Source organism: Haliotis rufescens, unplaced genomic scaffold (assembly GCF_023055435.1).
Source record: "Haliotis rufescens isolate VD_foot unplaced genomic scaffold, xgHalRufe1.0.p SCAF_16, whole genome shotgun sequence".
NCBI classification, from domain to species: Eukaryota; Metazoa; Mollusca; class Gastropoda; order Lepetellida; family Haliotidae; genus Haliotis; species Haliotis rufescens.
In genome coordinates this window covers 3026612-3054144 of record NW_025963846.1, presented here as the reverse complement: position 1 = coordinate 3054144, position 27533 = coordinate 3026612, and the positions used below count along the sequence as shown (strand labels likewise).

The 27533-nt window shown below is 40.6% G+C and overlaps 1 protein-coding gene across 1 annotated transcript in view; it reads left to right on the top strand.

Annotated features, from left to right (window-relative positions):
• Nucleotides 1–27514, top strand: part of LOC124144901 — a 47402-nt gene extending 19888 nt beyond the window's left edge. The window contains exons 17-41 of the mRNA XM_048396789.1: nucleotides 1387–1524; nucleotides 4147–4284; nucleotides 4584–4715; nucleotides 5381–5518; nucleotides 8033–8170; nucleotides 8762–8905; nucleotides 10100–10205; nucleotides 10819–10898; nucleotides 11456–11506; nucleotides 12979–13301; nucleotides 13397–13484; nucleotides 13736–13812; nucleotides 14184–14220; nucleotides 14688–14785; nucleotides 15487–15615; nucleotides 16758–16900; nucleotides 17452–17587; nucleotides 18295–18441; nucleotides 18786–18885; nucleotides 19657–19730; nucleotides 21470–21613; nucleotides 22559–22693; nucleotides 23704–23864; nucleotides 24560–24695; nucleotides 25503–27514. Coding sequence (XP_048252746.1) covers nucleotides 1387–1524; nucleotides 4147–4284; nucleotides 4584–4715; nucleotides 5381–5518; nucleotides 8033–8170; nucleotides 8762–8905; nucleotides 10100–10205; nucleotides 10819–10898; nucleotides 11456–11506; nucleotides 12979–13301; nucleotides 13397–13484; nucleotides 13736–13812; nucleotides 14184–14220; nucleotides 14688–14785; nucleotides 15487–15615; nucleotides 16758–16900; nucleotides 17452–17587; nucleotides 18295–18441; nucleotides 18786–18885; nucleotides 19657–19730; nucleotides 21470–21613; nucleotides 22559–22693; nucleotides 23704–23864; nucleotides 24560–24695; nucleotides 25503–25568 — 3059 coding nt within the window. The 3' untranslated portion in view covers nucleotides 25569–27514. The remainder of the gene's footprint in view (nucleotides 1–1386; nucleotides 1525–4146; nucleotides 4285–4583; nucleotides 4716–5380; nucleotides 5519–8032; nucleotides 8171–8761; nucleotides 8906–10099; nucleotides 10206–10818; nucleotides 10899–11455; nucleotides 11507–12978; nucleotides 13302–13396; nucleotides 13485–13735; nucleotides 13813–14183; nucleotides 14221–14687; nucleotides 14786–15486; nucleotides 15616–16757; nucleotides 16901–17451; nucleotides 17588–18294; nucleotides 18442–18785; nucleotides 18886–19656; nucleotides 19731–21469; nucleotides 21614–22558; nucleotides 22694–23703; nucleotides 23865–24559; nucleotides 24696–25502) is intronic.
• The last annotated feature ends 19 nt before the right edge of the window (nucleotides 27515–27533 follow it).

Here is a 27533-nt window from a genome sequence, read left to right as displayed (position 1 = left end):
TGAGGGGACGATTGGCACATATTAAGGAAAAAGTTCGCATCTATGCCTACACATCCCCAAACATATACGAGGGGTGATTGATAACTTCTGACCTCACATAAGAAGACTTGACCTAAAGACATTAAGATTATATATTTTTCAACATAATCCCCTGCCACATTAATACATTTCTTGCCAAAGATTTTGGAGGGATTTTATCCCAGTTTTCTTGGCTGTCCAAAACATTCTCCACAGATGCTATGACGTCTTTTTCCGAGTCGAAATGGGTTCCGAATAAAGCAGACGTCATGTTTGGGAACATGATGGAAGTCTGGCGGAGCCAGGTCAGAAGAATAAGGTGTATGTTGAAGTAGTTCGAAGCCACACTCGCGGCTTGTATCCATGGCAATGACTGATTTGTGCACTGGCGCATTGTCCTTAAAGGAGGTGCACACCTTTTATCAGCTTCCCACACCTCTAGTCTTAATTCCATCCCGTAATTGTCTCAAACATGTAGCATAATATGTTCTGTTTATGGTCTGGCCTTTTGAGTAATACCCCACCATTATGACCATGTCCGAGTCGGCATGATAAGATGTCAGAAGCTTTGGAACTCAACGAGCTGATACTTTCTTCATAATATCCAAAACAACTCTGCTAGAAAGCAGTTTGGAAATATGGTCATGTGCCCTTCATAGCAATAGATTAGGAATAAAATATTTGTTTCAGAAAGAAACATTTATATCACTTTCATAAATTTGAGTGAGTGAGTGAGTTGGGTTTTACACCGCTTTTAACAGTATTCCAGTTATACCACGGATCGTCAGCTTAATGTGGGAGGAAAGCCCGAAGTGATGCAGGTCTCAGACGTTTATCACTTCGGTGAAACCCACGAGCACAGGTATGGTGTTGACAAACCTAGAAACATCATCAGGGCGAACCGGGATTCGAACCCACAATCATAGGTTTCTGGCGTGCCCAAGGGACGCAACTCTGCACAGCGAATCGCGGCACCCGTGCCCCCTCATAAATTTGAAGGTATCCAACTTGAATGCCTTTTCTGCACAGAAGACTGTTTAAAAATGAGATAGTTTGTGAAGAGGTTAATTTGCTGTCACGGAATAAAACAATTTACAATGTACATTATAACAGCTATTATAAAGCTATTGACATTTGATTACATTTGGAATGTGCATCGACGATCCGTGTATTTAGCAAATGTGTTTCAGTCAAATAGAACACACAAAGAAAACAACTTTGCTTAATCGTTAACATTTAGCTATTTGTGTGTGGTTGCATGACTGTATGCAATTGTTCAGTCTGGTTCACGTTTATGGCGATGAGTGAACTCATTATGAGTCCAACTCGTTTCAAACTATGTCAATGTCAAATTCGTTTATATTCCAGAATGCCCAAACGGAACATTTGGTGACGCATGTGTTTCTCCATGTGGTGCCTGTAAGGATGCTGCTGTCTGTCACCACGTGACGGGGGATTGCCCAGACACATGCGAAGCCGGTTGGCAAGGCACAAACTGCATGAAGGGTAAGTGTTTGTACGGAAATGGTAGTTTAGAAATAAACCTTAAGTGTTTTCAAATTTGCGGTAGTCATTGCGTATACGATGCCTGGAAATTTCATTTGGAACCGACCGTGTTAGCATAACTTTTATCGACATTGTAAACTAAACATGCTATCAGCATTTTTCCGCAGCACACTCTCCCTTTCTCTGAGAGAACTCCCATCGTTGCTTGAATAACATTACGTCATGATACAATGGATGGCGTCATATGTTTCCGTGATAACTGAACCCGCCTGGCTAGCCGTATATTGAAAATAACAGCTAAATCGAAGTTGTTCTGATGAACATTGATGAAACCCTTATATTAAATTAATCTGGTATCCAATATATCAAGCAGAATGACACCTTTTTTTATTTCATTTGGGGTTGTGGGGTAAAAATATATTTAGCAGTAGGAGTATTCATACGCAGTTTAAAGTTAGACAGATTCCCGGGATCCGATCCCTTTTGACAATTTTATCAAACAATCAAATTACACCACAACTGGCATTTATTTGATAATGCTGTACAGCCCATAAACACACGTTATGAGGACATTCCAGACAATGTGTTTTCTGCCTAAGTATTTAGGCTCTTCTATTACCATACGAGAAGAGATCGTATCCCAACTCAGAATAAGGAAGAAAATTATTACGTACATACTTTTTGTGACCAAAATCTCAACGAAATTAGCATTTAAAATGACAGTCATACAGAGTCCGATGACAGATGCCCGAATTGAGGTAGGGAGCAAAAACAAGCTTTAAACGTAATAGTCAAAGGGCACACACATCTAAAAATCGTTCATGTGCAATGACACGTCACATTAATAACATGTAGGACCACCGCCTGCTTGAAGACACACACAATCTCTCCGGCACACAGAAAAAATCAGTCGTCTGATGTCGTTGCGTGGGATGTATCGCCATTCATCTTGGAGGGCCTGGTCAGTTCTTGTCGTTTGGCTGGAGTATGTTTTCGCTATCGAACACGGCGATCAATGGCACCTCAGAGGTGTTTTATGAGTGACATGTCTTAGGAGCGTGCGGGCCATGGCAACACGTTGACTTTGTTGGCTGCAAGGAAGTTGTTTAAGATTCGGGCTGTCTGGGGTCTGTCATGCTGATAATGGACACCACGTGGTAGCTGCTGTTGAAGTGCCAGGACAATCGGACGAAGAATGTCACCCATGTTACGCTGAGCTGTCAAATGTACGTTACCGACGACCAGTGGTGTTCTCTCCTGTCAACAAATTCCTCCCCACACCATAACACCCCTCCACCATACGGCACGACCTCCCGAACGCAACATGCCGCCGTATGTCATCCCCTTCTGCGATAAACAGGTTGTTATCAGCTCTGAACAGACAGAACCGGCTTTCTTTAGCGAAGACGACCCTCTGCCAGTCACATCGCTGCTAGCGACGTACAGTCCGGGCCCATCTCAATCTCTGACGATGATGTTGCGCTGTCAGTGCATAACTATCCTCTGTAAGGTCTGTAAACCCAAATTGCTTGAGGCACTGTCTGTCGACTAATTATCCACATGCCCTAGGGCATTCGTTGCTGAATCGATTCTGTAGATGTAAACTCCTCAAGTACCGGTTTTCATTGGGCATAGTTACCCTGGGTCTGCCTGTTCTTGGTCTGTCTGCTGTCTGCCCGGACTGTCTGTAACGTTGCATCAGGTTAGTTACAGGAACACTGGAGCAACCGAAAGCTCTAGCAATGTGGGAATGGGTGGCTACAATCTGTATCATACCCAGGGCCCGCTTGCGTTGTTCGGGTGTCAGTCGTGGCATTTCTGTGGTGTTTTGTGTTTGACATGCCGTCCGTATCATTCATACACCCTAAAACGTGCTGTGACCGGGTATACCTTTCTGCATAGAGCACTGCTGTGTTTGGATGATGTGTTTTGCATTGTTTTAGTATGACCCCCTTGAAAGGAGACCTCAGCTGTGACATTAAAGGTTTCGATCAATCTCCAATCAATAAGAAATATATTAGCTCTTTTAATGACATAGTTATTCTAACAAAAATGGTTATTTGAAGAAACCTGTTTCTGTACAAGTTTTAAACAGAAATGGTTGGGTTAATATTGCAAATGATAATTTACCACACAATATTTATTCGTGACTAAACCTATCCACACATTTAAATACAAGTATACCATATTCGACGTAATTAGCGCCCCGCTCTAATAAGCGCCCACGGCGATAATTGCTAATATATTTGCTATTGAACAATCCCAATTAGCACCCTTCCGATTTATCAATGTATACAAGACTTATTTATTCGCGTATAATACGCACTCGTGTGTTATATGCACCCTTAATTATGGGCAATTAAATTCTGGAAAAATATATCTGTCGTATATAACATTTCAGGCTGTCAGCATAAACCACGAAATTTATCTTTTAACTCTGTTTTTTTCAAGCAAAATAATATTCTAATAAAAGCCCCCTTTTTCTAATTTTGAGAGCGCTCTGGGCGCTTATTACGTCATATACGGTATTCTCAAACCAATGTTCACACAATCAGTAGGTAACATAATGCCTTATACACGTGCAGATATTATTGTAACCCAAGCTTTGTTCTGTTTCCCCAGCATGTGGTGACGGTACCTATGGTGAGAAGTGTCTACAAGCTTGTGGTCAGTGCAAGGAAGGGGCGACATGTAACAAGGTGACGGGGGATTGTGAGAATGGATGTGGACCTGGCTTTACAGGGATCCAGTGCAGAGAAAGTACGACATCCATCTTTACATGTTGTTACATCTCTTTCATCATGTTCCACATTGTGGTGAACCATTTTCATTGAAATCTAACAACTAACTGACGTAACTGGTTAGATTCTCGATATCCTTTGAAATGCAACTGAACACAGTCGGTCTGTCACGATATTGTTTGCCCTTTCTCAGTTGAATGTATAAAATGTATGCGTTTGTTACAGAAAACACAATTGCAAACTTCGCATTTGTTGCACAAGCATTTGTCAGAAGATTTTAAAGCACACATATATTGATATATGAACTCTCGTTTGCAGCATGTGATGCCGGGACGTTTGGTGACGAGTGTAAGTTGGTGTGTGGTCGTTGTGACAAAACCATCTGTAATTCGGTCACCGGCGCTTGTCTCCCTTGCCTGGCGGGATGGAAAGGTGATACGTGTGCAGAGGGTAAGAATTAGAAGATGAATCTACTGTTTTCAATGTAGAACTACGTGTAGGTTAAACGACGCTAAATTCAAATGAGAACCGTAGCGCGAGGCTTCAAATGTTTACGTTAGCGCGGTTTCAATGTGAGGTTATGTTATTATGATTTGAAACCTCAGAATGACCAATCAACATCGAGTATTTTCCAAATTTAATTGGATAATATCGTGTGTATATTAGTCATACTGGTATCAACTTAACGGGTACATGTGACCTACTCTACCACAGCACATTAAGAATTCAGTCACAATCTTACTGTTTCAACAAGTGATATCAAATTATCCTTTTTATCCAGAGTCGGATAATCACTATTTAAGCTGCTGAAATAGACAGCGAGAATAAAGCTCAATTGTAAACTTGTTACACACCTGAAAGGACACACTTGAATATTTAAGTCAACAGTCAACGGTAGGATAGCCTTGTGGTTTAAGTGTTCACTCATCACATCGAAAGACCGGGTTCGATACCACAAAGGTTCAATGTTCTGGTGTCCCCAGACGTCGTGACATTGCTTTTTATAGTAAAAACATACTAAATCCACGTCCAATCACACTTGAATGGAAATAAGTATATCACTGCTTGGTGACATCGTCCTGAATACCAAAGAGACGGTATTTTGTTTGTTTCAGAATGCGATGATGGCGAGCATGGCCCTAATTGTGCCGATCAATGTGGTGCGTGTCGGGATGCCGACCCCTGCAATAGGGCGTCCGGAGAATGCCCTAGTGGTTGCATGCCGGGGTTTACAGGACAAGCCTGTACTCAAAGTAGGTGCTTAAACGGGGTTATTATATGAGTGTGTTTTTTCGTGCTGATTTCATTGAACACGTGAACGAATCTTCCCGTAGTGGTGCTTGTGCTTCGTATGGATTTTTATCAATTTAACAACTTGGTAATCTTGAAGAATATGGATAATGATAACCTTTCTTACTAAACTAGTCGAGCCTTTTGCAAAGGCCTGGGATTTCCTTGTAAGCATAAATGCAGGGAGATTATGCTGTTAAACATTAGCTACCTGGGCAGGCTCGATTCAAGGTGTTCAAACGACTTTCTTTTTTCTTTAAACTCAAATGTTATTGTGTTTTATCAATAAAACAGTAAATAATAAATGATTAAACACCGACAATGTCTCAGCACCACGCAAATAAAAGCGACAAACCATTTAATGATTCCGACTCTATCATAGTCATATCTTTATGAATCACTACCAAATAGTGATGATACCAGGTGTTCGTGAGAAGGTGGGCGCATCCTGTCCCACCGGTACATAAACACATGCAAAGGCAAGTCAACTGTTGACTCGGCTAAAAATGGTCATCACACCGAAGAACATAAGTATAGACCCCGTTGCGTTAACGCTAAACGTCGAACCATTAACAAAAAACACCACAATATTATATCGTTATATCGTAAGATTAACTCACAGCCGGTCTGATTTTATCAGTAAACCCGTTCATATGGATATGAAATAAGCATAAATAAAGAGTTGCTGAAATGTCTTGCGCTAGAGTTGAGGAAAACTGAAATGTGTAAGCGTGGTATAAGCAGTTCATTAAAACGTAATGTGCTAATTTGTTTAACTGACTTAATTATTTTTGCTGCTCTCTTTCACCAAAGAATCTGTTTAAAACATTATATTTACTCACGGCTTTTGTTTGCCAAACCTACCTGTCTTCTTCATCCTCCTTGTCTCAGACGCCAATGGTGTCCATATATTCCTTTTAGAAACAATAACACGATATCTCTTGTAAATACTACAACGAATAGTTCTATATTCTTTATTTCGGTACTTGAATGTACCAACGGCACTTCGTACAATATTTCTTCCAAAGTGATTACAAGAATGATGCAGTTGGCATTACAATAAATACAGCGCCAGACAAAACAAAGTAACCACTTGCAAACTGGATTTGTCCAAACGTTATCAAAACGTTACAATGCTGAAAAAGGTCACCAACACACTACAAACTACGACAAACAAGGTTCAATACACATAACAACTGTGATACCTGTATCAAATATATCACAATCGAATAACTATTTCTTGTTTGTTTTATTTTAATGGGTGTATACTTTCTTATATTTTACATGGCTAGTACCTTATAAAAGAAGGGAGACAGTTCTATTGATATACAACCTCTTACTTACAACGAATGCAACGTTTCGGTGTAGATACTAACACCGTTATCAAGCAGGTTATGTACAGAAAAGGTCAGCTGACATTGACACTAGTAGTAGGACGATGCACCAATGCATCGGTTGATGGCGATTTTTTACTTCTCGATACAAGTATCGATCACAATCAAGCACAAAGTAAAAAGTATCGATTCTTACCTTAAATGTATTCTTCAGTAAATGTTACACCAAACACTAATTACTAGTCAAAATGAGTAGTGAAAACGTAAATATTTTCATCCATTGCGCCATACTTGACACTGCCAACTGTAAATCATCAGTGTGCCGGGTATTTGGCCATCCTGTCTATGAAAAACAGGGCTCACGCACCACAGACAAGAGCACATGCAAGTATCGTGATACGTATCAGTTCGTGAGCAAGGTATCGTGGAACGTATCGGACCGCACAGTTGGTGTATCGTCCAAGCCCTAATTGACACCACTTTCGATTTTACAGTTTAATTCACATTTTATTCCATTTAAGACAAATAACATGACACTTTATAATGCAGCATACATTTAACGCACTGGTGGAAATATTTATCAAGCGTTTGATGCGCACATATAATACCTCACTGTGCTTCTGAATACAAGCGCAACGTGTATGGTGTCAACAGGTTTGGCGTATTTATGAAACCTGGCAAGATATCCATTGATCTGTTTTTCTCAACATCTTCTTGTCTGCGGGCATCTTCTTCATTTCAGATTTTTACAGTAAAAGGCGACTATGCTTGCCGTAAAAGGCGACTATGCTTGCCGTAAAAGGCGACTATGCTTGCCGTAAAAGGCGACTATGCTTGTCGTAAGAGGCGACTAACGGGATCGGATGGTCAGGCTCGCTGACTTGGATGATGCATGTCATCGATCCCAATTGCGTGGATCGATGCTCATGATGTCAATCACTGGATTGTCTGGTCCAGACTCGATTATTTACAGACCACCGTCATATAACTGGAATATTGCTGAGTGCGACGTTAAACACCAAACAAACAAACAAATATAATCATTTCAGATTTACCATCAAACATCTGTGTACTCTTTCCTTTGCCCCATAGTTCAGTGTAAATTGTAGATCGTATTATTGAAGATTATTCCATCACCAACAGGGTGTTCTGAGGGCAGTTACGGAGACAGATGTGCTTCTAGGTGTGGTCGTTGTCAGGACAACGCCGCGTGTGACCATATCACTGGGGTTTGTGAAGAGGGATGCCAACCATCTTGGATCGGGGAAAGATGTGATAAAGGTAAAATTATCACAATATTCAGTTTTAGTATGCATTGGAGATCCTTTTTCTAGTATCTACACAGTATGCATAGTTTGAGGTGCAGTAGATAACAACAGTAATCTTACATGTTTATCAGCATCATGTATAGTATTATAACATTTCCCACACTATAAGATTGTCTAAGGGAAGGTCGAAATGGAAATAAGGTTTAGTTTCTTTAGCTGAAATATTTCATATCATTTGGGACGGTCTGTTTATTTGGAACGAATACGTGTATTCTGTTAAAATTTAAGATGTTCGCGGCACGATTTGCTGTCTATATACGTCGGACAGAAACTATGATTTGTAAATATAAAATGTCAATGCAAGAGAATAACCATTCTTGATTATGCGCTGAAACATAATCTTTTAGGTGCGAAGAGCAAAACAGCTGTTAAAATTAAAAATGCACTAGATGGGTTATTTATACTTACTTTTCATATATATATGAGCCGAGCCTTCAAGTTGCAATATGCTGTTTAAAAATATTCTGGCTTGAATGATCACCCGTTATGAACAAAGTCTTATTAAAAATTCCATTTTCAGTTACCTTTTTTTTTTTTTTTACAGAATGCGACATTGGTTACTATGGAGACGATTGTAACAACACGTGCGGTCTTTGTGCAGGAGCGGGAGGATGTGACAAAGTGACAGGGGCGTGTCCGTCACGGTGTCAGAAGGGATTCAAAGGTCTCCTCTGCAAACAACCCACAGGTAATCGTTTACATTAAACTTGCTTCCATAGCAGGACCCTACGTGAATATGCATAGTGGAATTATTTTGTGTTAGGGCGGTGGTGTAGTCTAGTGGTTAAGGCGTTCGCTCGTCACGCCAAAGGCCCTGGTTCGATTCCTCAAATGAGTACGATGATTGAAGCCCACTTCTGGTGTCCATCGGCGTGGTATTACTGGCATGTTTCTAAAAGCGGTGTGAAACAATACTCATCTCATCTTGTGTATCATTATTTACTGGGCTCAATTCGCCATGCAGTGGTACGTCCCTAGGTCGTGCTAATATGATTATCCGTTTTCAGCTTAACATGCGTCGTTTCCACTCACTCACTCACTCACTCACTCACTCACTCACTACGAGTGAACTTTAAGGGGTAAATAACTGGAGATGCTGTGACGGATGTCACCGGTTGGGCAGGACACGCTCACTTTTTCGCGAACACCTGGTTTTACTATTTGATAGTGATTCATAAACACATGCTCATGATACAGTGGGAATCGTACAATTAACTCTGCTTTTAGCAGAGATTCATTATGAATATGTAAAGGGTTTTGTCGCGTTTATATATAACCTCTATTCTACCGTGACCCGTGAAGATCCGGGATAGAATAAGTCTTCAGCAACCCATGCTTGCCGTAAAAGGCGAATATGTTTGTCGAAAGAGGCGACAAACGGGATCGGGTGGTCAGGCTCGCTGACTTGGTTGATGCATGTCATCGATCCCAATTGCGTGGGTCGATGCTCATGATGTCAATCATTGGATTGTCTGGTTCAGACTTGATTATGTTCAGGTCGCCGTCATATAGATGAAATATTGCTGATTGCGGCGATAAACATATTTCAGGCATCCTCAACCGTTCATTAGTTAGTGAGCTGTTGGTTTAATATTATTGCAACCATACGGCTGTGGACACCATGTGGATAATCAGAACAAGTCTTCCAACGACATACCCATAGAACTCAAGTGTGGAATCAAACCCGGGTGTTCGGCTTTACCAGCTACTCGGCTAATCCAACAACCCTCCTAACCAGTGATGAACACTTGTCAAAATATGGCAAGTAAGCGATGAAGCTGAGCGAGGCCTAACATAAGAACTATTTTCGTCTTGAATATAAAACAATTCATGCAAACCTCAATAATTATCAAATTGTTCTATATAAAACATTCCATTCCAGTCCCAGATCCACAGGAGGGAAATATGTCAACGACCCTAGCTGCCGTCTTCACTGTGCTGATCGCGATAGTGCTTATACTCTGTGTCGTCGCTGTTTGCTGTTACAGGTACTTTGAAGTTTCCTACCCTTTTCGCGAACACCTGGTGTCATAACTGATTTAAAGAGGCCCATTCATATAATTTCCACAGCTATTTGCCCTTTGCGCCAAATGGAATCTGTTTCGGCAGAAAATCTAGGCTGGTTATTCTCTTGCATTGACAGTTTATATTTAAAGATTAACTATATTCAATTGTTAAAATGAGGTGGCATCGTCCTTAATGTATCTAACGCTTCTTAAATTTTAAAGAGATGGATTTATTTTATTATGCTGCTGTTGTCATTGTCGTTAATGCCAGTGTTATTGTCGTGATTGCCTTTGTCATGATTATAATTACCATTGTCAGATATGTTTGTTATGATTGTCATTGTCGTGTATGTCATAGTCGTGAATGTCATTGTCATTGTTTCTGTCATGCTTATCATAGTCGTGATTGTCATTGGGATTGTCGTGATTGTCATTGGCATTGTCGTGAATGTCATTGGGATTGTCGTGAATGTCAGGTTAGTTTCCTACTGAAACATTTCATTACTCACCTTCCCGGCAGATTCTAACCTAAGACCTGAATATTGTTGTGTTGTTGTGTTGTTGTCGTCGTACACCTGCATCTTGTTTGTCATAGGAAAAGGAGGAACAGATCTAGCAGACACGCAAGCGATACGATCCTCGACCCGCTCGACGATGGAGATCCCTTCTCTCGAGGTAGGTCTGGAAGTGTGGCACTTTAGAAAAGCCAGTGCCATCAGGGTATACGAGTTCCTGTCCTAATATACTGAGCAGTTGAAAACGTAATGGGCAAGATGCTATTGCTACATTTAAATATTAATAACTGTTGTGGCACCAGATCAACTTGATAGAGAGAGAGAGGTCAATATCATGTATCGTCTTGTCAGTATTTGTTATTTACTCTTATATGTAAGTTTAGGTGTCGGTTGTTTTCTTGGGTCTTTTGTTTTGAGTGGTTGTGCTCTTTTATTTATTTTTTGTGTTCCTCTTTGTGGGGAGGGGTGCTGGGGGTGCTTTTTATGCCTCGACGGTAAGGAATATCTAAGCTCTATATCAGCGTCAAGTATATAATTTAGTAATTACCAGGTACAAAATGGTTGATGGTATGAGGAACTAGCCACGGCGTCTCTAATGTGTAGGGTTGGCGTGGGGTTCGTGGTAATGTGGATCACTTAGTTGATATCAAGATCCGAATAAACAGTCACTAGTGATAATATATTTCACTTTTTATTCTGCGTATTTTAACTTCACAGCTTCAAATGGCAAGGTTCCCATGGCGTTTCAAAACCAGATCTACAACACAGGTGAGTGTTCGGTGGAGCTGACTTTGGTTATCAAAATCAGCAATATTGTAAGAATTCGTTGTGTGTATGTGTGTGAAACGGGTGAGATCTGTTTAAATGATATTTTTTTAAAGGAACAAAAACTCTAAATCTAACTTTAAATCAATTCAAACTATCAATTCGCGAATTTATCAGTTGTGAAAAGATCACTTTTCTAAAAGAACGTCTTCACTCCTTTTAGAAATCATTAATGATACATCCTGTACCTTAAACCCAATTGTGTTGCCGCGTGAAGATTCTGAGTAAAAATAAGTTAATGAAAGAGATTTTTAATGACTGACATGCATTGTAATGATGATGATGATGATGATGATGATTGAGAGAGTGAGTGAGTTAAAATAACAAGACTTATCACAGATTTTATTAAAAAACTAGTATAGAACCATAAAAATATATCACCATACATAACAATAGATGATAAAAACGTTCTATAGATCGCCATCCACTGAAGGTAGATCATTATACTTAGGGACCATAGGGACTTACAGTACCTTTGCTACCTGCATGGATTTACACAGTCCCTTCAGTCGCTGGCGGTTGTACATAATTTTAGCCACAATTAAAATGACAAATATAATACGTTCAAAAGCGTAATAGACTTTAATATTCTTTGAATTACATGGACTTACGATATCATCCCAGGGGGACAATAATTGATGATGATGATGATGATGATGGATGATGATGATGATGATGATAGATGATGATGATGATGATGGATGATGAAGGATGATGATGGTGATAGATGATGATGATGATGATGATGTGATGATGGATGATGATGATGATGATGGATGATGAAGGATGATGATGGTGATAGATGATGATGATGATGATGATGTGATGATGGATGATGATGATGGTGATAGATGATGATGTGATGATGTGATGATGGATGATGAAGGATGATGATGGTGATAGATGATGATGATGATGATGATGATGATGATGATGATGATGGTGATAGATGATGATGATGATGGTGATAGATGATGATGATGATGATGGATGATGGATGATGATGATGATGATGATGGATGATGATGATGGATGATGAAGGATGATGATGATGATGGTGATGAAGATGATGATGGTGATAGATGATGATGATGATTGATGATGATGATGGTGATGGTGATAGATGATGATGATGATGATGATGGATGATGATGATGATGATGGATGATAATGATGGATGATGATGATGGATGGTGATGATGATGGATGATGGATGATGATGGATGATGATGATGGATGGTGATGATGATGGATGATGATGATGGATGATGGATGATGATGGATGATGATGATGATGGATGATGATTATGATGATGGATGATGATGGATGATGATGATGGATGGTGATGATGATGGATGATGGATGATGATGATGATGATGATGATGACTAGTTAAACATATCTGGATATTCCAGCCGGACGCGGGAGCGTGTTATCAATGGAGTCCGAGAACAGTAAACACCGCAGGGACCTCCTCTCCCAACTGGACACTGTGCCAGACACGGAGTCCTCGTCCCTCGGTTTCAACACCATGTCAACTACCTCGGTCATGTCAGCCTTGAACCCGTCTGCTGTTCAAGTACTCAATACAGATGAAGATGGACTAGACATGGAATCTATCAACTCAGAATTCAACTGGCCCAGCGATGACAATACTACAACAGCTTTCTCTGTGTACGAAATCAATGAACATGTTGAGTTGAAAATGGCGGCTGGCGGTTTTGAAAACGAATTTTCGGTATGTAAAGTACTGTTAGTATTTATTCACATCATAAGTAAATTGCATTGCAAAGAAAAAACATCTAAAACTACCTTTATTAATATTATCCACAGCTTCTGCCAAAGGGGCTGAGGAAGTCACACGCTATTGGTCTGCTTCCTGAAAACCAATCCAAAAACAGATTTCCAAGAGTCTTACCATGTAAGTACTACTCATTTCATATACTCACATTTGCAAGTAATGATCATCCACATCCATCCTCGTATGACGGGATATTATTTAGCTCAATGACATTACGAATAATACCCTGAACTATACAATTTACTTCAGATGAAATATTGCTTTACACTCTCACTTCCCCAATGCTAACAAATCTCACTTAACATACACGTTTGTCATCTACTGACATTTCTCGAATTTAACACAACTTAATCATGACGTTTTTATTCCAGACGATGACTGCATGGTTGTTTTATCACAAAGTCATGGTTCCGACAAATCAAGTTACATTAACGCCAGTCACATAGACGTGAGTGTTCTCAGATAGATACTTACACGTCCCTGTTTTGTACATGTGTAATGATTGATGAAAGATATTAATAGGATAAGAGCGTATATAAATGGAATAAAAACAAATAAAAAGTTGGTGTTTTTTTAAGAACAGATTTGACTCATATCTAACAAAGTGAATCCTGACCAATCACATTGCAGAGACAATGAGTATTTGGTAAGAGCAACCATAGTCTTATATACATGTATGTTAAAGAAATGAGAAACACGTACACCATGCTCAGCATTAATTCTCACTTGGTACGTCAACACGACGCCATATTGCAGTTTAGTTTGTGGTTAAATGTATTAACATGTAGAGTGTTGTTCACAGTGTATGTATTCTTTCAGGGATACATAATAATGGAAGAGTACATAGCTACACAAGGTAGGAAGGACACTGTTAGGGTTGTCTTGTGTCAGTAATCAGTGTGAACGCTTGTTTTCCCTTGAATACCTTTTCACTTGGTTTCCGGATCCGTGGCGCCTGAAAAGTGAAAAGTGGAAGAAAGAAACTGTTTTCATTCAAAACAATGCTAACCTGTCCAACACAAGACAATAACTGTGCACACAACACTTAAACTTCACGATCAAAGCGACAAACACCTTTGAACGTCGAAAAATATATAGATATTCGTTAATGAATAGGACACGCTCATGTTGGGTCCACATACCGAACAAGGATTGTTCATACAAAATTCAAAGAACCAACAAATGTAAGACAGCAATCGTAATGATCATATTTGACATATTATCGATAAAGTTCGTCCCATGTCTCAAATGATAATCTAGATAATAGAATTCGTTATGTGTATCGTTGTGTAATTGTTACTTTAAGACTGATCTTTTCATTAGGTCCTACGGAAGAAACTGTGAATGACTTTTGGAGAATGTTGTGGGAAAGGAATGTCTGCAAAGTGGTCATGTTGAGCAGGACCAAAGAGAATGGCAAGGTAGGCATTTTCTATAGTGATTTACAACGTGTCATGTCTTGCATTGTGATCTAGATACATGATAAAACGCCATCCCTGTCCAACAACTTAAATAAACATTTAAGAGATACTGAATGCGGGGTTTCAAAGGCCACATTTTAAGAAAATACGTTCCCGTTTTCATATTTTGTTAATGTATATGAATAGTGTTTCCATGATCCTGACTAAAATTCTACATCAATACTATTTGGATAGGCCACGATCTATTTGCTGGATACAAATATAAGAAATATTAATAATGTGATCCATAATTTAGAATTATGTGAAGAAAACGTGAACCGTCCTTCTTTGTTTAGATGATATACTTTCTTTTGTTTCAGGATAATGAGAAATATTTTATAATTCCTTGTTTGTTTGTTTAACGCACACAGACAAAGCGGTAATTGTCGGGGTGAACATCGATCCACGAATATTCTATTGTCGCCGTCGCATGGTAGTTTTCGTGTTGTGCAGCGTCCTTTTAATTGTTATGCAAATTGTGTGGGTGTCAACAGGTAGGGCAGAACATAATTACCCTTTTCGCAAACACCTAGCGTGATCACTTGTTTTCAGGGGCCCCATTCAGTTACTTGTATTTTGTCTTTTTCGGAATCTGTTTCGGCAGAAAATCAAGAAACATGTTTTTCGTTGACGTTTTACATTTCGATGAACGTACATTTCAGGTGAAATGTCAGAAGTACTGGCCAGACGTCAAAGATGGAAAGACGTACGGAAATCTCTCTGTGACGTGTATCAAGATGGTGACCCGAGCTCATTACACCGTCAGGGAGTTCTACGTCTACGACCACCAGGTAGGCACAGCCTCTGATACCGACAATGACATCACCTTGGATACTGACAATAACATCAATAGTAACGACCATCGGATATGTCAATCCTTTGATACTGACAATGACATCACCTGGTTTGTCAATCATTTGACACTGACAATGGAATTAATATCTACGACCATCGGGAATGTCAATCCTCTGATACTGACAATGGCATCACCTGGTTTGTCAATCATTTGACACTGACAATGGAATTAATTTCTACGACCATCGGGAATGTCAATCCTCTGATAATGACAATGACATCACCTGGTTTGTCAATCATTTGACACTGACAATGGAATTAATATCTACGACCATCGGATATGTCAAACCTTTGATACTGACAATGACATCACCGGGATTGTCAATCCTTTGATACCGACACTAACGTCAATATCTACGACCATTGAGTATGTCAATCCTTTGATACTGAAAATGACATCACCGGGTTTGTCAAATCTTTGATACCGACAATGACATCACTGAGTTTGTCAAACCTTTGATACTGACAATGGAATCAATATCTACGACAATCGGGTATGTCAATCCTTCAGTACTGACAGTGACATCATGGGGGTTTGTTAATCCTTTGATACCGATAATAACGTCAATATCTACGATTATCGGATATGTCAATCCCTTGATACCGACAATGACATCACTGAGTTTGTCAAACCTTTGATACTGACAATGGAATCAATATCTACGACAATCGGGTATGTCAATCTTTCAGTACTGACAGTGACATCACCGGGTTTGTTAATCCTTTGATACCGACAATAACGTCAATATCTACGACTATCGGATATTTCAATCCTTTGATACTGAAAATGACATCACCGGATGTGTCAATCCTTTGATACTGACAATGGAATCAATATCTACGACAATCGGAAATGTAAATCATTTGATGCTGACAATGAGATCAATTTCGACGACTGAAAGGTAAGAAGAACTTTCTCTGTCATGAGGGCATTGAGAGTAGAGGTTTCTAGGTCATTAACGCACGTTTCCATCCACGACGATAAATAATGGTATCATCACACCATACATAGTTACCTCTGTTTTTACCAAAAAAATTAACAAATCATATAACTGATATTCATTTGATTCTGTTCAAGGCTGCTGAGAAACGCGTGGTGACACAGTTTCAGTTCGTGTCCTGGCCAGCAAATGGTTTCCCTTCAACTCCTGCTCTTGTCGGTTTCATCAAACACGTGAACAAGCTAACCAGTCCCACCTGCCCCGTGGTTGTACATTGCAGGTAAGTGACAATATCCCTATGGCCGATATCTGACTGGTTCCGCGCATTTGTTACTCTGGACAACGTATTAATCACAAACAGAGACAAAATGATGACTGTTTATCCATAACTATCTTAACTTACAACACTTGTTCATATATTCGCCTCTGCTGTATTCAAGATATGCTGGTAGCATTTATTCAAGGCATCAGTAAATATTTCAAAAGGTTTTATGGTTGGCATGTGGAGGACATTTTCAAATTTGACGCATCAGTGTTTAAATTTGCCCAATGAAATTCTCTAGTTTGACTTGTACCTAATGTTTCCGTATTTGTTCATGTGATCACTTGACTTGGCTTTGCATTTGTGTTTGTAACGGGAGCGACCGGTCGGGCAAGATACGCTCATCTTTTCATGAGCACGTGGTATCATCACTATTTCATAGTGATTCATTAACACAGAGATGTCTATTTTTGCCACTATAATATAATTGTTAATAGGTGAGGTGAACTGGGGTTTAACGTTTATTATTGTACGTGTATAACAATCAGTACTTACCTTCACTCCTGTAGTTCTGGTGTCGGGCGAACAGGAACCTTCATTGCTATAAACGCCATGGCAGAGCAAGCCAGGACGGAATCGGAAGTGGATGTCTTTAAGTTTGTGTGCAGGATGAGGCTACACAGACCGGAAATGGTTCGAACCAGGGTATGTCACGAAACAATTAAAGAAATATGTCCGAACTGTAGAAATATGTTCAAATACAAGCCAGTTCCAAAACACACAAATCCACAAACACTTTGTAGAGTTGCGTCCCTTGGTCATGCGGGACATCTATTTTCGTGGGTGTTGGTGAGTGAGTGAGTGAGTGAGTATGGTTTTACGCCGCTTTTAGCAATATTCCAGCAATATCACGGCGGGGGACACCAGAAATGGGCTTCACACATTGTACCCATGTCGGGAATCGAACCTGGGACTTCGGCGTGACGAGAGAACGCTTGAACCACTAGGCTACCCGACCGCCCCCCGTGGGTGTTGGTAAGATAACGCAATATAATGACAGCGATTAACAACTGTGTAATCTGTGCTTCCAATACATACTTCATCCGGAAATATCAGCATCGGTAGAGAGGGGGGGGGGGGGGGGGGGAGGGGGGGTAGTGTTAATGTGTGTTTGCTGATTTTTTCCTGCTGGATTCGTGCCTTCTCATACATGTACCTTTGGCGTCGCGCTAAGGGAGAGCACTCGCCCAACACTCGGCGTACCGCTAAAGGTACTTATCACTAACGTTGGTTTGAATCCCAGATTCACCTTTAATAAACGCCTGCATCCCATTCCTCCTACATCAAGGTTGACACTCCTAGCAGCGTTAAACCGAATCACTCACCACCGTGTGAATTCTGTCTGTGCCCAGGTGCAGTATGCCGGTGTCCACCTGGCCCTCCAGGAGATGCTAGCCAGTAAGGACACTCTCCTCAGCAGCGTGGAGCTTATGGAGAAGTACCGAGCACAGTCTTTCCGATCTCTGGCAGACAGTAGTCGGCCACGGGCTGAGTACCAGGTAAACTAAACTTTGCTTCACTGTCTGGTGCTATTGTAGAGTTATAGTCAAGATACAGTGACCGATTATATCTGGTAATGGAAATAGTTAGAGACAAAATGTGCGTGCGTGCGTGCGTGCGTGTGTGTTCATTATAGTTTTCGGGGGAACACAAGACTGTTTCAAGACAATCGAATGTAAAATATAGCATAATAATATAAAGCCCAAATCCTACAATATATTACAAGGGAAAGTAATGGCTTCGTATTCGAACACCGAAAATGGTCTCTATGTTGAGACTGACATTTTGAAAATGTAGCAAGGTCATCAGCAGATTTTGCAAATGGTGATCACCTTATTTTCAGGTTCTAGAAAGTATGCGGCCAACTCTGCGTGAAGAAGATACTCAAATTGCCCGAAGACAAGATAACGTTGGGAAAAACAGATCAATGGATATCTTGCCAGGTATCTTTATTACACCAAACCTGTTAACACCACACACGTTGCTCTAGTATTCAGAAGCACAGTAAGGTATTATACGTGCGCATCAAAACGCTTGATAAATACTTCCAACAGTGCGTCACATTTATGATAAATAATGAGGCGTCATGTTATATATCTTTAATGGAATAAGATGAACGCGGCAGATTTGATGGCGATCTGTACCTATTTAGGGCAGGCTGATGGTAAATGGAGCTGTTTGGTGGTGAGGGGTTGAGGGTGGGGTTAAGGTCTAGTCTACGAGTCTGGCAGGGTAGCTGTATGTTATCAGGGTGTTCTGGCATGGAGCAGATGTTCTTGGCTTCAAACAAAGAACCTAGAAAGGAGACCTTTTCTGTACATCACTTGCTTGATAACGGTGTTGCATTCCTTGTAATAAAGAAATAACTGTTGTATATCCATAGAACTATCTTCCTTGTTTAACAAGGCACTCTACATGTAAAATATAATGCCGGGCAAAAGAAAAGAAATGGTAATTCGATGGTGATGTATTTGATACCAGTATCATAGTTGTGTATTGGACCTTAAGTTTACAGTGCTTCAGCCTAGTAACGTTTCGATAACGTTTGTAATTATTTGGTCAGTTCTATTTTTTAAGTGTTCACAAATTCTTTATCCGGCGGTAAATTTTTCTTAGCGACTTTAAACCGAACTTATTCGCTTTTCTAAAACTATATTCTATACGTCTTCAGTATTTTGATCAATCATGGTGACGCTATGTGGTCTTTATTTCAGGTGTTCTCCACCGTGTTGTTTTGAAAGGAACATCAGGAAACCAAAACCCTTACATCAACGCCGTGTATCTACCGGTAAGACGTAACAAGCTTATCACCAATACTTATATTGTTAACCTTACAATACAAGAGAGGTATGTTTTACACATTGAATTTATTTTTGACCATGACTTCAATAAGTGGGGGGCACGGGTGGCCCAGTCCTCTAAGGCGCTGCAATTCGCTCTGCAGAGTTGCGTCCCTTGGGCACGCCAGAAACCTATGATTGTGGGTTCGAATCCCGGTTCGCCACGATTACGTTTCTAGGTTTGTCAGCACCATACCTGTGCTCGTGGGTTTCACCGAAGTGGTAAACGTCTGAGACCTGCATCACTAATGTGTACAAACCCCTTATATACTTGATCACCAGTGGGAATTCCTGGTAAGAAGATACTTTCCCAGCTGCCTATGCTTGTAAGAGGCGACCAAATGGTTCGGATGGCTAGGCTCGGTCTTCACTGATTGCATGTCAACGTATCCCAATTGTTTGAGTCTATGCTCATGATGTGAAACACTGGATTGTCTGGTCCAGACTTCATTATATACAAACAACCCTCATATAACTGGGACTGTGTGAGGCGTTAAGTCTTTTAGAATGTTCTGCTTACTGCAGTTTTCGATTCAACCTCAAATGCAGCATCAGGAACAGACGGCTTATTCTTTATACGAATGACACTTGGCCTACACAAAAAGCAGTACTAGAATTTGTTGACAAAATCGTGGCTGCGGTTTTAATTGGTCTGTTAATTTCAATGTAATATACTATATTATCATTTTTAAGCAGTATAAATTCAAGTGAATACACCTCAGTGGGGCCAAAGTGCTACGACTACATATTTACAACTACGACTACGACTTCGACTACGACCTTATTTCTGCCTGGAGAGCGTAAGGTCGGTGGTTTGATCCCCGGCCGCGTCATATGAAAATAGTCATACCGATAGAGGTTAAAATATGGTACTTGTTTTTACCCTGCCTGGCGCTCGGCATTAACGTGATAAAACTAGGACTAGTCGGATTGGAGTTGGTAAACAGTGTTTGAGTTGGGTGTTCATGTTAACCAGCGGTATGATATCTCAGTGGGCTAGCACTATAAAGCCAACAAGCAGACCAGTACAAGCGGTCATACACACAAACACACACAAACGCACGCACGCACGCAATGCACGCTCATGCTTGCACCTCGCCATATGAGTGCAATAATTTTGAACGCGACGTCAACCGCATCTCACCTCACATACTTTATATAATTAGTATCCCCGCCAAGAAGTGGAAGGGGGATACTGGAATGGGTGTTGTCCGTCCATCCTACCCTCCTTCCGTCCGTCCGACCGTTCGTCACATTTCGTTTTCGGAGCAGAACTAAAAAACATAAGAGACATCTTTACCAAACTTGGCACATAGATAGGTCTAGTGGTGAACTGGTGCCTTTTGATAGTTTGAGATTTTTGAAAAAAATATATTTCGAGTTTCAATGACAACGACTGTAACTTAGACTGAAGATTGCGGTTGTGCTGCTTTCCGGAGTAGATATTGAAAACCTTACGATATTTCTTCACCAAACTTGGCACATATATAGGCCCAGTGTAACTGGTGCCTTTTGCTAGTTTATGATTTTTGAAAACTTTATTTTTCGAGTTTCCATAGCAACGACTTTGACTAAACATGGCGGTAGTTCTCGTTTCCGGAGGGCTGATGCCATGCACACAACCGGACATATCACACTGGCGGGGGAATGAGTATTTCATGCTTGTTGTTATATGTTGTTGTTCCAGTCCGTGCTGCACCGCCGAGGGTTCATCGTAACACAGCAGCCTCTGTTCCACAGCGTAGAGCAGTTCTGGACATTAGCTCAGGAGCAGGAGTCGGTGACCATTGTGTCCCTCACGCCCCCAGATCTCAACCCTGTCGACTTGAAGGTGAATACCCTTGACATCACTTCGCCGCAAATCTTCGTCTGGTTAAGGATTTTTTATCTTTGGCTTCAGTTTGCAGATTAATAATAATTTGATTTAGACATTCCCATCAACTTTACGATATTAGATTATATTCATCCTGGATGATTGAGTGTATTATATCCACATACTAGTATGATAAATACCCTGGGCCCCGTTCCATAAAGCGATCTTAGCGCCAAGGTGATCGTAACACCCATACCTTAACATAGACTTACGACACTCGTCGTGCTAAGGTCGTTTTGTGCAACGGCACCCTGGACCCCATCCACAAAGCGATCGTAGCAGTACGAGTGTCGTAAGAAGACTTTTTTTAGTGTTAAAGTGTGGGAGTTATGACTGTCATATCGCTACGATCGCTTTGTGGGATGGGGCCCTGGACTCATTCGCAGCTTCGTTATGAACGTGACGTCACCACCTCCATCACTCTAACATATCACAGCACTTCCATGGTAACGAGAGTTATTTGATTGGACGGCTATTTTAGAGTCGTGCCATTCGAATATGTTTTATCAAGAAATTGTGGTAGCTAATTGATCCAGGCTACTTATCAAAGTAGAATTGAGATGTAATATCCTGGATAATCGAAGATGGATCAAATCATGTTACTTTGAAAATTGATGGAATCCTTAATTTTTTACCATGACGGCGCTGTGATTCCCACCATTTACTTCATCGTAGTGATGTTTGGAATAGTTTTTCACAGTTATAATGAAATATCAGTATAGTTAAACACTGAAAATTCAGTTCCGATATTTCCGTCATACATTACGTAACTGTTACAGTAACATTCAAATGAACTATTCTTTGTGAATATTTTGCTTTTTCATAACGATATCATTTATAGGATATGATCATCGGGTTCATTGCGTTCGCTTTCCTTTAGTAAGTAAGATACGTATGTGACAGGACTACGGAGAATATATGCCTCTGAGGGAAGGCGAGGCTCTGTCGGTGGGGAAGTTTGAGGTTCTGTTGAAGTCTACAGTCAACACGAGAGAGGAAATTCCAGAGAAAACTGTCATTTTACGAACTAAGGGCGAGGTAGGTGCACACAGACATTGTTTTATGGTTATCTCTTTGAATTGAACACTAATATTGATTCCGACAAATCCAACGTCATGCATCAGAAGGAGGTTCAAATGTATGTATGACTGAAGCAGACAGTTTGGTACCTACATGTTAATATGTCGCTGGAAATACACAACAAACTATCCACCAAGCATGTTCCTTTTTAGACTTTTTGAGAATTATGTTTGGCCATGAACATCTTCATGCTACTTGGGGCACGGGTGGCCCAGTCGTCTATGAGCCGCAATTCGCTGTGCAGAGTTGCTCCTTTGGGTGCGCCAGAAACCTATGATTGTTGCTTCGAATTCCGGTTTGCCCCGAATATGTTTCTAGGTTTGTTAGCACCATACCCGTGCTCGTGGGTTTCACCGAAGTGGTAAACGTGTGCATCACGTCGGGCGTTCCTCCCACATTGAGCTTACATGCCGTGATATAACTGGAATACTGTTAAATCGTTAAATCTTACGGCGTTAAATCACTCACTCACTCTTAATGCCAGTGCCCCCTCAGTCTCCTTATCTGGCAGACTCCTAGAATCCGCCTACTGAAGAAAGAAGTAAGGAGGGAGATGATGTTAAGTTTCACATTGTTTGACCTATATAATGCGCAAATCTAGCATAAGGGCTATATCCAATGGAAATAACATTATTTGAGACTAGCAAATATCTTTTGTTTGGTCACATAGTTTGGCACATCTAGGATCAGGGCTATATCCAATGAAAAGAAATTCTTAGAGACAAGCAAATAACATTCGTTTTGGTCATATTGTTTGGCACATCAAGTATCGGGGCTATATCCAACGCTATAAAAAAACATTCTTAGAGACTAACAAATACCATTTGTTTGGTCACATTGTTAGGCCATTTCTATCTATTTCTGTACAGTGTATATTTGCTGTTCTGGAACTTCCCGTTCTCAAACAGTACACTAACAATGGATTAATAAGGTACACATTTCTTTCTTCTTGTTTTTGCTTTCCTCAGGATGACTTCACGCCAAGCCGCCACGTCAAGGTGTTCAGTATACCCGACTGGTCAGTTAATGAGGACACTCCCACCAATAAGTTTGTTCTTCTACTGCTCCTGGAGATGCTGGTGAAGAGGCAGAAGGACGCCGGACAACACCCGATCATCGTCCATTGCTTGTAAGTCCGCGAGTCCCGCTGTCGTGTGACAAAGCGTCCAGATGAAAACTTATCCGTCAGGATTCGGAAAGTCCCTCACAACTCGAGGGCGTGACAGTGTGTCCGGTCGAGGTTGAATTGTCGCTCGCCACGTTTAACTTCCTGAATGTTAAAATGAGCATATAATGAGAATATATTACTCATCATTTGGTTTGATGTATCTCAGATCATCACTGGCAGGTACAAACAATAAAGGCACAATCTAAATATGTAAACCGTTTTGGAAATTATAATCTTTTATTGTCCAGGGATTTTCTACCTTGATCCAACATAACTTCTACTTCGGGATCGATTGTCAAGGGTCCCAAGTACCAAGTGTACAACAATATGATGGTTAAATTGTGTGACCCAAGTTGACTGTGTCATATCATGCATTTTTGCTCATGCAGTCAACCTCTGGTTTGCCTTACCCAAATCTATCATTAACGGGACGCCGTGAATTCGTTGAAATATTGTGGACGGGGTACACAATACAACATTCAGTAACCCAGTCTCTATTACATTTGTAAATATTAAACGTCAACGCCAGAGAACAACAAGTTTCTTTTATCCGCTGAATCAGATTCCACTAGGCGTAAAAGGCAAACAGCGGTTAAAACTTTATGAATAGGTCACTGAAGTTCTATGATGACACCAGGTGTTAAACATGTTTTCAGGGATGGTGCGAGCCGATCAGGTTTGTTTTGTGCAGTGTCCAACATCATCAGCCGGTTGAAGATGGACAAGGAAGTGGACATATTCTTGATTGTCCGCGAGCTTCAGTGCATTCGACCCGCCATCATCACTTCATCTGTAAGTGCCATTGAGGAACCTTATCAAAATAATGACAAACAGTGCTAAGGGAGAATACTTGTCTGTTCCAGGGGCGGTCGGGTAGCCTAGTGGTTAAAGCCGAAAACCCGGGTTCGATTCCCGACATGGGTACAATATGTGAAGCCCATTTCTGGTGTCGCCCGCCGTGATATTGCTGGAATATTGCTCAAAGCGGCGTTAAACCAAACCCACTCACTCGATGGTCTGTTCCACTCGAATGTATGTTAAAAGCATGAGCCTTTTGTTGTAACAACTGATCTGTAGTATGCTTCGGGTTGGTGAAATACAAACAAAGTTGTATGTCGTTTTGATGCTTCATTGTGGTGGACCGCCTCCGTGGTCTTGTGGTAGAGCGTCCGCCCGGAGAGCGGAAGGTCCGGGGTTCGATCCCCGGCCGCGTCATACAAAAAGACGTTAAAAGATTGTATTTGTTGTTACCCTGTCTGGCGCTCGGCATTAAAGGGCTAAAACAAGGACTGGTCGGCTCGGAGTCAGTATACTGTGTCTGAGTGGGGTATTCGTGTTAAACTGCGGCTTGGTATCTCAGTGAGCTAGCACTATAAATCGGCATCAGTCCGGACTAGTACAAGCAACCACACACGCACATACACGTGCATGCACGTCGCTATATAAGTGCAATAATCTTGGACGCGACGTTAAACCCAATTTCACCTCACCTCATTGTGGTTTTTCCTTGTTCATGGTGTGTATTTAGAAGGATTAATATGCCTATCTCATTCACTCAGAATTGTACACTCTCTAAGCTCTGTATGTGTTTTTTTTCAGAGCCAGTACTCTTTCTGCTTCGAAGTTGCCAGGAATTACCTGAAAAATCCCGAACCACTGGCCTAACATCCGTTATACTTCCATGTTTCAACTGTTTCCTCAGTGTACAATGGCTCGGGGAGACACACACTCGTGAAATCTCGCCCCGTCAAAACCAACTGAACATGAATATGTTTGGCCTTTCAAAGAAATCGAAGACAAAATGTGAAATGGACATATTTAATTTCATTTGATTTATTAGTCATAGCTCCTGATGTATTTATTGTATATCATTTATTTCATCAGCATTTCAGTGTGTTGAATACTATTATATCATTAATTTCTTGCTGTGCTGAAGAATATCCTTATGTGCCAATTTAAATATGAATCAGGGTTAAAAGAAATGAACTGTCAAGTTAAATTCTACAGAGAAGTAGGCATGCTTGAATATTTGCCCTAAAATATTTTTGTTTGATTTCATGTCTTGAATTGTCGTTTGAAGGTTACCTTTAATGACATATATCCATAAAATCCCTAATGTGTGCCAGTTTCTTAAACCAAATTATGTAAATAGAAGTAAATACTCAGCATTGGATATAATTACAAGACGAAAATAAGTGAGTGAGTTGTGTTTAATGCCGCTTTTAACAGTATTCCAGTTATATCACGGCGTGTCAGCTTAATGTGGGAGGAAAGCCCTAAGTGATGCAGGTCTCAGACGTTTACCACATCGGTGAAACCCACGAACACGGGTATGGTGCTGACAAACCTAGAAACATAATCGGGGCGAACCGGGATTCGAACCCACACTCATAGGTTTCTGGCTGTCCAAGGGACGCAAATCCCTCCCCGCCCCGCCTTACCCCACACACTTGGCGGAAGCTATCCTGCATACATCAATTGAAAGAGGAAGTTAATTCCTGTTTACTGCAAGATTATCTTTTAATTAACCTTTGATACATTAGACAACATTGCTAAGGTCACACAGGTGGTGTAGATTAGTAAAATGTAAAAAACGTGTTATTTATATAACATTCTTCCAGACACGCCGATCTCAGAATATATCCTTTTCAGTGGCTATTTATGACAGTATACTTTACTTGACCTTGAAGAAGTAAGGTTTAAAAACTTATAATACAAAATCATGTACGTTCAATTCATCACAGTATCTAATTGATTATTTCCGTGTATATGTTCATGTGTGCAGGTTTGGCAGATGTTGGAGCACATCTAAAGGTTCTGGTGACGTTATTTGGGTCACATGTAGTACACGTCCTCAAATCGATACACTTAAGAAAACAACGCCGCGCCATATTTACAGAGGCTCGTAGGATATTGGGTTTCTTGTGCATTGAGTGAGAGTAAATGAGTGAGTATGGTTTTACGCCGCTTTTAGCAACATTCCAGCAATATCACGGCAGGGGACACCAAAAATGGGCTTCACACATTGTATCCATGTCGGGAATCGAACCCGGGTCTTCGGCGTGACGAGCGAACGCTCTAACCAGAAGGCTACCCGACCGCCCCCGCATTGAGTGGGAAGTTTAAAGAGACCTCTATACCGTTTTCACATTATACCCTAGTGTGCTGTTCGTAGGGCCCATGTTTTTGCCTACGCTCTAACACAGATTGAGGGCTCGATCGAGATATAAGGGTACATTTGCGAGAACAACAGAGCGAAATCAAGTAAATGGTTCTTTTCATCCCGATAAAGTACTGTTGTTCTTCCTCTTTTCCGAAAACTTTCATCTAATGTACTGGTGTTCACTTTATTTTCATCTTAAAGAGTTTAGCGATTGTAAAACCTATTTTCTCTTTGATATAGATATGATGGCATTAATAGCATAGGGTTGATGTATGTTAACTCTGCCAAAGCATCCAGCATTACGTTTCGTTATCGGATATTAAGTGTTGTATGGATATTAATTGTACTTTTCTCTTTATATTAAAGACGTTGTTGGAATTGTATGTTTACCAATTAGTTATTTGAGTTTGTACTTTCGATCTGATGATGTCATGATATTAAACTGTTGCAAATATTTTATTGAAATT